This window comes from Dromaius novaehollandiae, chromosome 2, assembly GCF_036370855.1.
Source record: "Dromaius novaehollandiae isolate bDroNov1 chromosome 2, bDroNov1.hap1, whole genome shotgun sequence".
Taxonomy (NCBI): Eukaryota; Metazoa; Chordata; class Aves; order Casuariiformes; family Dromaiidae; genus Dromaius; species Dromaius novaehollandiae.
This window is the reverse complement of record NC_088099.1, coordinates 56,216,150-56,229,553: the sequence shown is the minus strand read 5'-3', so window position 1 is coordinate 56,229,553 and position 13,404 is coordinate 56,216,150. Positions and strand designations below refer to the sequence as shown.

The 13,404-nt window shown below is 41.5% G+C and overlaps 1 protein-coding gene across 3 annotated transcripts in view; it reads left to right on the top strand.

The window, feature by feature from the left end:
- Window positions 1-13,404, top strand: part of AMPH (amphiphysin) — a 112,544-nt gene that overhangs the window by 38,857 nt on the left and 60,283 nt on the right. For all 3 annotated transcript variants that reach the window (XM_064506587.1, XM_026117859.2, XM_026117858.2), the window contains exon 2: window positions 8,580-8,660. In XM_064506587.1, the coding sequence (XP_064362657.1) occupies window positions 8,580-8,660 (81 nt within the window). The remainder of the gene's footprint in view (window positions 1-8,579; window positions 8,661-13,404) is intronic.

Below are 13,404 nucleotides of genomic sequence, written 5' to 3'. Positions count from 1 at the left end.
TCTTTTTCCTTTCCCCTCCTGGTTTTTAAGGACTAGGAGTGTCAAGTAAATAGGAAGAGTGTTAGCTTCTCTCTGGGTGAATTTAAACATAAGAGAAATTATTATGGCTTTTCAGGTAGGATCCTGAAGCAAATCAAGCCAGTGGGCCCTTTGTCTCAGGTACTCTAAATGGACAAAGGATCAGATGGTCTCTGCTTTGAAGAGCTTGCAGTCCCAATAGGGCAGATGGATAAAAGTTTGGGCAAACAGAGTTGTGACATGAGCAGAATGAAATATTGTGAGGGCAGCAAATAACACATCTTCCACAACTATTATTTTTTAGAAGGTGGGAAAGGTAGAAAACTGTCAGCTCAATAGGAAAGGGAGAGGACAAACCACAGGGGAATAGGGAAAGGGAGGAGCTGGTAAGGAAGAGAGAAATATAAAGTGAGGAGCAGACTAAGTCAGCCTGGAGGAGAAACAGCCAGTTTCTACAAGGCTCTGGTCACTAGTCGAATGATATCCAGGTATTTTTCAGCTAGATGAACAAGCAAAGTATAGGCAGAAGCAAGAGCATTCGACAGGATTTTTGATTAACTGAGCAGAATGGTTTTTGGATTTGTTTGGGGTGCAGTAAAGGACACTGATTCATTCAGGGCTGTTACTGCTACTTGTGCAGGCAGTTAAATTTAGCTCTTGTTCAACCACAAGAAGAGATCAGTCTTTTCAAGAAGAAAGAGTAACAATAGCCAGAAAAGGACAAACAGATTGTCTTTCCAGTTCTGTAAGACGCCTTTTTGTTTGCTCTTCCTCTTTTCTTCTGGGTCCCTCTAATGCAGATACTCTGAACGTAGCAGATTTCCGTACTACGCTTCTCCTGTTCACAGGAGAATGGCCCAGAGGTTAAGATGCTAGTCTGCTTTTGGTACCTACTTGTGATTAACTTCCTCTGAACTTGGCATAGTTGCTTACCTTTATTGTACCTTTTTTTCCCCAATGGTAAAGCAAGCACAGGAGGAACTACTATTGCATAAGAAATTTTGTGAGGGGAAGAAGAATACTCAAAAGTTTGTGAAGATGTGTAGATGTTGCTGTAGCTCAGATCATCTCAATTCAGTTGCCCATGCATGGGACGCTTGAAGTGTCCTGCTCTGCCTTGAGCTGCGATTCTAGAATACACTTCTATAGGGCCCGTGTCATGTTTGCGAGCTGCACAGAAATGTCTCAGGCATCCTATGTCATCTGAGATGCCTACAGAAAGGCCAAAGAAACAAACCCACAGTTTTTCAAACTTGATTCTTTGCCCTTAGACTGAACCCTAATATTTCTTAATGATCTTTCTCCTTTTCAATTGTTTCCTCAGTTTCTCATTCTTTTTTCTTCCTCTAAGCTTGGTCTGCCTATATTATTTCTAGTCTGTCTTTCCATTTTGTTTTCCTCTTTAAGCTACATGCCATGAAAATCACCTGCTGTGCCCTATCCCAGCATCTCAACCTGGATGCCCTACTCTATTCTGTACAGGCTAGTCATACAGAACAGACTAGGGAAAACTGGTCTAACAGCATGTTTCTCCATTTTTTTTTTTTTTAATAGATCATGGTTCTTTGAAGCCATGCTGGGCTTTTTCTTTCATTGGAGATAAGCACCTTTCAGGATTTCTGCGGAGAGTATCTGGTGAGCCAACTTTCCAGGTGGGAGGGTCACATAGTATTAAACCCTGTACAAATCCTTGAATAGATGCCTGTCAGACAGGCAGCAAAAGTCCCTCGTGATACATTGCTCCAGCTGTTAGTATCCCTTCGTGTCCCACCAGCAAAACAAGCCCTTGCTAAGTGCAAAGCCCATCCTTTTCTTGAGTGTCCTTGAATTGAAGTGAAGCTTTGCTGCTGGACCTCTTGGAGCTATGTTTATACATGTTGATAGCCATCTGTTGTGATGTGAAATTTTGCAAGGCTGTCTACTTACAGTAAAACAGATATTAACCTTCTGTTTGCTGGACGCACTAGAAATGGATGTGTATGGGTCTGTGCACTGTGGTGCACTGTGCTATGTAAGTCAGTGCTTTCTGCAGAGTACTTTCTGGCTTTAAGCAAATGACCAAGGACTCATGTAGAAGTATGTGGCTTCACTGTGGGAGGGATCATAATCTGATTTATTTTGTGGCTCTCTAGAACATTTTTACATCTGGGCAATGATGTGCAATTAGATTCTGTAATTTGCACAAAGGTTATTATATCATTTCTCCTAGCATAATGTTCACATTTGACATTTAGGCTGTGTAGAAAGACCACATTTCCCTCTTTCAATTTTGATTAACAGAACATATCTGTATCACAGTATTTTATGCTTGTCTGGATATTATTAAGTACTCTGCTCATTTGTTATCTGTTGCCATGCATCATGGTGTTTTAGAATACTCAAAGCACCGGTGAGCAAAAGCTGACATGAAATTCACAGTAGAGAATCAGCCATGAGAAAAGTGAACCTTCATGCTTCTTCAAACAGTAAATACCTTACCTGGGTTTAAAAAGCAACAGGACTTATTTATGTAAGAAAAATCCATCTCTAAAATGTAAAGACACCACGTCAGGAAATCCCTGGAATACAGTTTGCTAGGGGCTGGGAGAGTGTTTCGGAGGTGTAACGCTATGTGTTTTCTTGTATCTTCCCTAGGTGTCTTCTCTTGAGGAGGCTGGAGAGAGGCTGATAGACTAGACGGACCTTTAGTCCAATCTGTAGAGTCACTGCCATGCTTTTGCATCCTGGCAAGTGCCACGTGCCTAGTAGCCATCCTTCCTCCATGGGTAGGGCCAATATTCCACCCATAATGATGTTCAGGATAGGACTTCTTTTGCTTTGTGACCCTGTACAGCAGAAATTGCCTCTGTCGATAGTGGAATAGCGGTTGTGAAGCTGCAGTCCACCACAAAATGATACCTTCCCAAATTACAGTTTCCATGATGGCCTTTCCCCTAGTACAAGATCCAGTGTGTCAGCCTTCAGCATGGAAACTGCAAAGAGTGGACAAAGGAGGGCTATTGTGCTCATGGTAATAGGGCCTAAACTGAAAGCAGGGGAACAAATAGCAATATAATAGCAATATAAGATACATTATGCAACAAGAGAAGTGGCTGCAGTTGTTGAATGCTCAAGAATTCTCTACATCATTAATACTGCAAATGTACACAGTTAAAAGGAGTGATAACTAACGATCAGCTAATGTTGATCAGGGAACTTGAGCTCAGTTTAAAGTTGCTTCTTAAGACGAGTAATGGAAATGATCCATGCTCCAAAAATATCAAATGGCAAATGAAGAACAGTGCTAGAGAAAATGTAAACAGATTTGTAAGGCTTTTTAATTACTTTTTCTTATTAGGAAATGTCATCATTTTTTTTATGAAATATGCTGTATGTATTTTCATCCTACCATGTGACAGTCTCAAAACATACACTGCCCATCTTTTTCTTTCTCTCACCATCTCTGAGGTGTCAGTGCCGGACTGAAATGGAGGCATGATAAGGCTGTAGACCTGGACATCATAGCAAAACAAGTTTTTTAATGTCACCCAAGAAATGCTTGGGTAGTTAGGTATGAATGTTGCATTTTTGGAGAGAGAAGCCTTTTTATTAGTTGGACCGAACCTGTCGGTCCCTCAGTTTTACACCTTATGTGTATGTAATCGAATTCATTGTGTCCTCCTGCTCCTCTCTATAGAGAATGAATTAGTAATCATTGTAATGGTTTTCCCTTCCTGGTTTCACTCCAGGTGGCAGTCAGGAGTTGCAAGTCTTGTGGTTTCAGTGAGTCTTGTGCATTTGTTCCATTTCTTGTGTTTAACACCCTGAGCTAATACTTGAGTGAAAGTTGGTGTAAGTTTTGGAATTAATTTTGTTCCAGCTTTCATACTTTGAAGGTAGCATTTATTTCTGGAGCAAACAGGGTTTCTTAAGCTTCCTAAGAAGCTTCTTTCAAAGCTTGTATTTCATATTGAGCAAATACTTCTTTCACTTTTGTGAGCATTTCCTGTAATCCATATGATACTTTGCACATAGGTAGATCTACTGTGGTTTCTGCTGAATGGTCTATTTTCATGTTAATCACTTTTTGACCAGCAATAACATCCTGCAACTCCTTTGGAAAGCTGCACAAATTTCTTATGCAGCCCTAGTGTTTCTTTTACAAGTCTTAGAAGAGTGTGGCATTAGGAAAGTGTAGAACAGCTCCCCACTACATAAGCTTGCATATGCTGAGATCCTGAGCACTTTGCTGTGCTCGAAACATTTCAAGTACTGAGTCCATGACAATGATCTTTGACTCTCACAAGTGTTTATTCTGCCAGTCATAATAGGGTTATTCTGTAATATGCTCAAATAGTTCTACTTGTGACAAGTTAATTAGTTTAGTTTTTTTTCAATGTATTAATGCTCCTGTGATTTTCCAATAAAGTCTTGTCCTGAGTATTGCTGTCTGAGCAATCGTGTCTTCCTACATTGGCTGATTTTGAGCTTGTTGGTTGTCCTGTAAGAATATTGATGCATAACTGGTGATGATGCGTCTTGGGATGTCTGATGAGGTTACTCTCAGTTGCAGTCCACTCTGCTGCTGTGCAAGAATCTGAGCTGCTCTTGAGGCAGCTCCTGGATGACCACAGTTTACATTAGGGAAATGGTTTCATTTTCATTGAATTGTTGTAGTTTGGGAAGCTTTTTTAGGGCAGCATGGGTAGGCCTGTCAGTCAGGGTGGTAGTCTCCGCCATTATAAAATTGTCATCCTTTCCACAAGCCATGAGTTTTTGAAATAATCAAGCTCACTCAGACTCGTGTGCAATTTCTTCTGCTTGTTTCTTTTTTTTTCTCTTTTCTTTGGCATGTTGCAGAAATTTCAAAGCCTGTCATGTCAGAACTGATCATTTTAATTCAAAATCAGCAAATTATCTACTGTTTCTTCCTAACAATTCATTTCCTCATAGATCTGAAATGTACTTCAGTGAGTAAAGGTGCTCAGGCAATTTTAGAGGGGAGCTGTTTAGTCTGATGCCTTCCAAAAGGGTTACTGAAGATGCAACATCCCTAAATGGAAATAGGCTTGCATTTTTTATCTAGACCTGTACTTTTTATGGCATTGATGACTGGTATCAGACATGCTGGATGTCCTTCCTCAAATCTTCTGGATTTTTGTAGAATCTGTCACTTATCTCAGTAGCACGTGGCCAGGCATTTTGTCTGTACATGTATCCGCTCAACAGCGTTGAGGTTTATCATCAGATCAAATTCAGGTTTTACTTCATTCTCGATACTAACTAACTGGATGCTCCTAACCTTAAGTACAAACATTATTTCTCCATGTGGATATGCTTAAAAAAAAAAAAAAATATTACTAACCTCCTGCCTCCTCTGAGTCCAGGCCATATTCTAGGCCTATGGGTCATTGAATGTTCAGCAACAGTTTGGGTTCATCTGCTCTTCCTTTTGCTAATGCCTGGCTCCAAACCGTCAATATGGATAAGTGACCACAGAGAGCTAAAAGAAAATGTTATCACTTCTCCATTGAGATCTCCTTTCTTTGGCACGTTGTAGAATACTCCAAAGCTGTCATAAAATATTGCTCACTGACCCTTTTTGTGCCCTCATGGGCTGCCAATAAACAGAGGTATTCTTGTTACTAAATCTCATCCTTATATAGAAGGGTTGTTAAACTGGCTCTGAAGAGGGAGTTTAGGCACTTTCTGCTCCTGAGCACAACCTTCATTCTGTGTTAGAGGGCCATAAAATGGTCACCTGTAACAAGGACTTTTCCATTTTTTTTTTTTCTCTTAACTTACTGCTAGTAGGCTGATCGAAGAGGTGACTGAACAGGGAGTATATGAAAGTATTAGTCCTTAGCTTTTCTGAGCTCAGTTCCCTTCCAAGGTGTTGAGGGTGCTGAATATTTACCAGTATCCTAGAGCTGTCCATTTCCTTTTCCTAAACTTAGCCCTAACCCAGACCTTGACTCTGATCTTGGCCCAGGTACTGTGCATAACAAGAGGAACAAAATCTGTCTACAATTTTTGTCAGTCTATCCATAGAGGGGTTAGAGTTAGAAGAAGCCAAGGGTGTGTAGGCAAGCCTTCATCTAGCCTTAACCCTATCCCAAAGACACTTTGTAGGTAAGTGACCAAAGTGGGCAAAAATAAACTACAAGCTACAGACTTCTGCTGGCACCAGATTTCCTATTTAAAACATAAGGGCTTAAATAAAGGCTGGGAGGTTTAGCAGAGATCTGTTTCTAAGACTTGTTCTCTGTCTGGTTACCTGTCTGTTTAGAGTGCTAGTGGCAAAGTTGTGTTCACAGTTAGGAAGAGGTTGACTGCCAAAGAGCATACCACACATTCAGCAGTCAATGGGGTTACATGAAGGATAGGATCTAAAGGGGCCTGTATGTCGTAGTTTATTTTAGCCCGTTTGCTCAGTTGTCTCTATATAGAACTGTGGGGTTAGAGTTAAGATTAGGATAACACTTAAGAAATGAAGAGTGAATGAACCCCAGTTATCTGTGTGTATTGTGTGGGCTGCAGGATTTCAGGAAGGGCAAGTATCACTAGCTAGTATCAAACCACTGGCTAATACGTTATTTTTTTCCCAAACATGGGCATATCTCCAGTGAGTTTTTAGGTTGTGGTTTGGGTTAGGATTAGCATAATTGGAAAGCTATGTTATTAGTGGTTATTTAGTGTAACCCTCAATTAAAATCAGGGTTGGTGTCTGCAGGAGCAAGTTTGAATACTGCCTTTTAGCGTCAGTTTAGTTCAATAGCTGTTGAGATCTTGAAAGCTGGAGTAAGAAAAAAGCAATATATGAGGCAAGTGCTGTGAAAGGTAGGTTGTTCCCCTCTGGTCCTTGCACTACTGTGCCTGAGTGCACATCCAGAGACATGGATATGTGCTATTAATGTTTTGGGAAAGAGAAAAGAGCATAACCTTTCTTGCCCTGGATTGTTACTTCTGTTGTGAATAGCTCAGACCCTACTTAATGTGCTGTCTAGTTGCTCCTGTGGCCTTGACTTGAATGTGTTGCTCTTGGTCAGAAGGCTTACCTGGCAGCTGTCTCTTTGAAAAGGAAATGTTGCATTTTCAGTGAGCCGTCTGGCATGGATGAAAGTCATGCCGTAGTCAGGGGTAGACGATTTGGTTCGCTGGTGACAGGGAGAAATGCAAAGGCCTATGGTGATGCAAAATGTTAAATGACATGATTCCTCTGTAAAACTATCCTTGATACTTTTTAATATTTTACCAAGAGGTTGGTAATGAGAACATCTGAGGCCCTTGGGACTAGTCAACAGGCATAAAAGCAACTCAAAATGCCCAAATGAACCAGAGGAATGAAAAGTTGCATAGCTACAGGCAGCAAAAAGCTAGTCTTGGACAATGTTTTCTCTTTCATGTCACTCTTTCTTTCTGTTGTAAATATGTCAGAACTTCCTTTAAGTTCCATGTGCCCGATACTTACGTAGTATTTTCATCACCTTTGTCATCACCTTCACCTCCAGTTTCCACTAAGGGGAATGCTTTCTGCCCCTTTTTGAATATTGTTTTTATGGCTCAGGGCTGACTGGAAGGGAGAGGCCAGATGATCTGAGAGAGAATATGGCACATCTGGGTTCATACAGCATTTGGTTTGAGAAGAGTAGGAGGTGATGTTTCTTCATGGTATTGGTTAACTGCTACAGTTTCCATTTTTGCGTTATTACCTGTCACTTTGTTTCCTCTAAGAACGGACAGTCTGGGCACTTTTTCATAGGGAAACGAACTGAACACGGCTATCTGGGATGATGTGTCCCTCATACAGTATTCTGTAAAGATTTGGGGGCTGGTTGAAAAGAAGGGTGAAGCCTATTTGCGCCTACAGATAAGTCTTCAGTGCTAAAAAGAACGGCTAATGCTGGGATTTAATAATAGAATGCATTCATTGTAGTTAAATACAGTGTAAAGCATAGCTGTTTCAAATTACTTTCCAGACCGCTATCACATGAATAGCCCATATTGCTGACATATTGCTGTACATTTATTATCTGGCAGATGACAATCCATTTCTGAATTAATGGTGAGGGAGGGGGAGATATGAACACAAATAAAAGTTTTAACCGCTTCTTAGCTCTAATAATTTCTCACTCAGCCTTACAGTTCTTGCAGTGCCAGCAAATTTGTCTCGTTCTTCCTTGCTTTGAGAGTTTGGGATCCTTTGCTAAAGGAAAAGTTGCTTCATATTAAAAAAAAAAAAAAAGGGGGGGGGGGAGGGGGGCAAGAACTCTGTATTTTGCAGTATTTCCACACACAATTTCCACACACACATATATACACACCCCACACTCCTGCCTACATACACAAAATGTTTCATTTTTGTGTCTATAATCATCCTTTGTTATTTTGACAAAATGGTTTCCTGTGTGAACTTTAGAAACAGTAGTGCATGCAACACCCCCAAAATATAAAATGCTATTGAAGCATAACTGCAAGAACAGAAGCGTTGAAAGTAGCAGCGTTTTTGTATTGTGACACTAGTGTAATTATTACAAGACACAATTAATTAATTCTTTTTTCTTTTTTTTCCCCCAATATAGGTCCTTCAGAAACTAGGAAAAGCAGATGAAACAAAAGATGAACAGTTTGAAGAATATGTTCAAAATTTCAAGCGGCAAGAGGTCAGTTACTTTTTTGTTTTCTATAACTGTGTCTTAAGAAGAATAGAGTTCTTTTGAGGAGGATGCTGCAGGGTAACAGTTAAAAAATTTTTTTGAATAAGATTTTGTTCTGCCATTTGCAAACAGAAAGAAACCCTTCAATTTGTGCATGCAAATGGCTAAGAATTGCATTTATAATAAAAGGCCAGAATTTAATCATAACTAACATCATCATGCTAGAACTCCCTGGAATCGGTGGCAGGACAGCAGACTTGTAACAGTGTAACTGAGAACGGAAGGCCACCCAAATTAAATACAGCTTTGCAGTTGCCACAAAGAGCAGTGTATCTGCTTGGTTTCATTTGGGGGATCCTTTTTATTAGTGCTATATAATATTAGTGGGTCTGTATGAAGTTAATAGATGAATAATTTTAGACTGCTGTGTGTTATTACACATCCCTGTTAGTGCAGGGATGGCAAAGACTGTGGTGGCAGTGCTGATGAGGCACTCCTGGGGAGCAGGGCTCAGTTATTCTTGATGTTGTAAACACAGCCATAAAAACAAAGGTGCCCTGAAGACTTTAGAATCTACTCCCAATGCAGTCCTAAATTCTAACCTCAATTACTCCTTGCTTTGTTGGACAGACTTTTCTGCTTGGAGGTGACTAATTGCAATTAATTATATAGTAGCTTTCTAGTGTAAATTAATGCCTACCATGAGCTGCATTAATGGCACCAAGAAAAGAATCTTGTTATATAAGTATTAATTGAGGTATCTATAGTCTTTGTGAGCTGTCCTTTACAGCTGATCTATAAAAGCCCTGAAGGGTGAGAGAGCTACTCCCACACATTTTACATGATGTAAAATTTGGCTTTTGTCAGTGTTTGGGATTCCTAGCCTGAATCAGTCCTATCTACCACATGTATTTCTGTCCTTCCCATGCAAAAACAGTTCCTGCACGCTGATTACTGGAACACTGATGAACTCTTTTGCATCTTATGGTGACAAAGCCATTATTTTCCTCTCTTAGTCTAGAAGAGAGGGAGGATTCAGGAGCCAGTGGGCTGTGTAGATCTTCACTCTTCCCCAGAGATGGCAATGGGAGGTAAAAGAATTTGTTTCTCTGTCGAGGGTAGTTCCTCCCTCATTTTCTTGAGCTCTGGAAGGTGCTGGGATTTAATGGAGCTGAAGAAGCATTCAGGAGCTACAAAGCCCTGCAGAGATGTTGCATTTTTCCCTTTTGTCCTCTTTCTCTTTTCCCTATATGCTGGGATATCTTTCTTTGGAGTATATTTCTTCCTGATTTTTCTTATATTGCTGCTTATCCTTGCTTTCAGTATCACAGCTGTTTGCACAGCTAGTGCCCATGATACTGGAAATAAGGATGCATCTGTGGGGTTCTAATGGTATGGGAAAAAAGCAGCGGGAGCATCCCCATGAAGACACAGTTCTGTGGGGTGTATTTTTAGCTAAATATTCTGAGTGAATGAAAGGAGGAGAGAAGAAAAATTTTTTCAGAACAGCAGAACTGTTGCTGTGGGCCATTCAGGTGACTTGCATGCAGGACCCCCATTATTAGAGACTGTCTAGTCTTCTGCAGTACCATCTAGGTTTATTTGCCTCTGTGTTGGTTGCCAACGTAGTCTTGCCTTCCTATACAAGAGATAGTCTGAGGGAAAGTCCAAACTTTATTTTACCTTTCTTGCAATCTCCCTTGGCAGTGAATTAGCTCTGTTTCCTGGCCATCTCACTTACCTGAATTTGGTTTGGGGGCAGATTGTCACTTCAGTTCTGTCTCTTTGTAAGTTGTGTGTAGCAGCTGATGCCATGTGGACTCTGGGGATCCCAGTAAACTGAAAGCTGTGACAATGGTCTATTTTTCTTGTTTCCGCGTCTTCTTGAACCTTGCCCACTTGGGAGGTCAACTGGTCTTGCAGACAGAATGATTCTTTTATTAAAACTGTCCAGAGATAATAAATGAGAGCTGCCAGTTCAGCTCAGGGAAAGGATAGCAGGAGGAGAAGAGCATAGCACTTGTTAACCAGGAAACAGGTAGTTGAAAAACAGAAATCTTAGTGCACTGTTCCTTGCCTGGAGAGTAGATTGGATGTCAGGTATGTACCAAACTCAGCAAAATGCTCTATGTAGGGATAATTCCAGCAGATTGATCTTTCTTTCTGGAGGAAAAACCCATTTAGGCTGCTCAGGGATCAGTTCCCACTTATTTTTGAATACAGCCCCTTAGGACATGCAAACCCACAGCTGAATTACCCGGATGAATCACCATGGAGAAACTGAGTCATCCTGTACCTGGAGAGAACAGAGCACAGTGCCTTTGCAGAACCTCAGGAGTCTTGCTGTCAGAAGCAGTAAGGTGCTGCGACTGAAAGCAGCGGTCTAAAGATTTTGATTTTGAACGGTAAATAGAACCGATATTTACCTTCCACTTAAATTAAGTTGTAAACAAGAAAGTGCTGATCTTAAAAAAGACTTGTGGGCCCCATAAACTCATTTATGACAGATTTTCAGTGTAGTGCAAGAAATTTTTCAAAGCTTAGACCTTCCATTCTGCATAGCTAATTTTGGATGTGCTTAGCCTCTTAATCAACCCTGAAGTTTAGAAAAAGGAGAAAAAAAAGTCCTGCATATTTCTCGCTACTGTGAAAATATCAAGTCCATTGGGCTTTTACCTGAAATTTCATCTCTATTCCGTTACTCAAAGAACTGCATCTTACACTTTCTTTTTTTCTGACAGGAAGTTAAGAAGCAATTCCCATATCCCCAAATGTAATGACTCTCAGTGCTTGCTTAATTTTTGTAAGAGATCAATATTCTCTTTCATGTCTATGCATGAAAGCTCATATTTACCTGTCATTATTACTTTTTTCCATATGGAGTTGAGATGTCAGAAATTAAAATATATTTAGTGTATAAGAACATTAACATTGCATATTTTATATGCACACACAGAGATTTACCACTTACTATTCCAAACTAGAAGCCAAAGAAACATTGTTAGAATAAAGTGTCAAGTGCTGCAGTTGCTCCTTTATAAAATGAGGTAAAAAGGAAGAGCCATTTTTTGTTCTTCAGTGAGCAGAACCTGCTCCTATGGATTGCTTTACTAAATGCATGCCTTGCAGTAAAAGATGCTTCTCTGGTGTAATTGTTAGGGGTCCTGAGCAGTTTTATCCTGGCCAGACACTCATTTGCTGCAAGTTTGTTCAGCTTCCTGACAGCCATAGCACAACATTTGATTTCAAGCTGTTCTTTGAGACAATTAACCTGCATTGAAGCACTCTTTTTGTATTAGCCATGCAGCCGATTTCTTGGAACTCATTAGTGGTCCGAGACACCAAAGATGAGATTCACTGCCTACACACAGGCACCGGATGTGCCTCGGGGTGTCCCAGCTGGCCCCTGGTGGCAGGTCCAGAAGTGCAGGGCTCTACCTGCAATCCGGTTTAGTGGCCACCGTCTCTGCAAGGGCCTCTCAGGTACCTCACGGCATCTGTAGGGCAGCAGACGCATGTTTCTGCAGCTGAGCCCTGCCCCCAGAGGGCTACCAGTTCCACATTGCAACACCCGAACATGGGTGGCTGTATTTGAGCTCAGTCTCTCCACATGCCTGTGCTGAACTGGGCAGCCTGGTAGGAGGGCCTGGACAGCAACTGTCAGGGCCTTGGGGCCACATGTGGGCCTTGCTGGCCCTGCCCAGCCCCACATGGGACCCCTGCTTGCACCTGCTCAGGGGTCCCACTTCAGTTTGGCCCTGGGCACTCAGTCCCTGCCTGAGCCCCATCTCCTGGTGGACCCTGGACCTGGCTTACCCCTTACTGTATCGAGAGCTGTAGATGAACCCTGTTACCAGCCCCCAGCTCTGCCCACCTGGCTCAGATTCCATGGAATGGTGCCCAGTTGGTGATGGGGTCTCCCTCAGTTCCTAACTTGGTCCCCCTCATGGTGCAGCCCCACCAAGTTGACGAGGTGCCGTGAGGGGTGAGTCACTCATCTAAATTTTGGCTTCCAACTGCCCTTTCACAAAGTTGAGCGTCTTCCTTAGGAGCTGTTGTATTTGCCAGCCCCCTGTGGGGGTGTCACAGGGTGTCGTCACAAGAGGTGTTAGATGGCTATGTTAAGTGAACAATGTGACTTTAGAATTTTCTGAATTGCTCTCTTGATTCCACTGACTGCACTGGCAAGATCTGCACTGGCTCTTAGGGGAGGAAGGCAGACAGCTCATGTGTAGGCAGTCATAGCTTTCTTAATCTGGAGCTGAATGAAAGACATGATGAAGAAGGGGAGCTCCAGTATGCATTATAATCGCATAAAATTCAATGTGTTCTGCAATCCCTTCTTTCCTCTGTGTGTTCTTGTGCATCCCATATATTTATTTGACTCTTTTGAAAAGCACTTCATGTTCTTCCCTCAGACCTCTTGTTTTACAGATCTCATACATGGGCTTAGAATGGAGACAAGAATTCAGGCAATAAACAAAAATATGAGCTTTAAAATCATTTTGACTGGGAGATACTATTTCCCATTAGCTGGCATCCAGATTTGCTCAGTTTTCTGTGGAATCCCATACTAAACTGCAGGGGATTCTTGATACTTGTTAAGCTGCAACATATGTTGCTAAACCAAGTTGATGCCAAATGTCCCTCAAAGTAAGCTAGACACTGGAAAAAAAGCCTAGACTCTGGTGGGAGGGAGGCTTCTTTTGCAAGCTCCGAAGTATTTGCAGACTGCATTCAGAGGGAATTT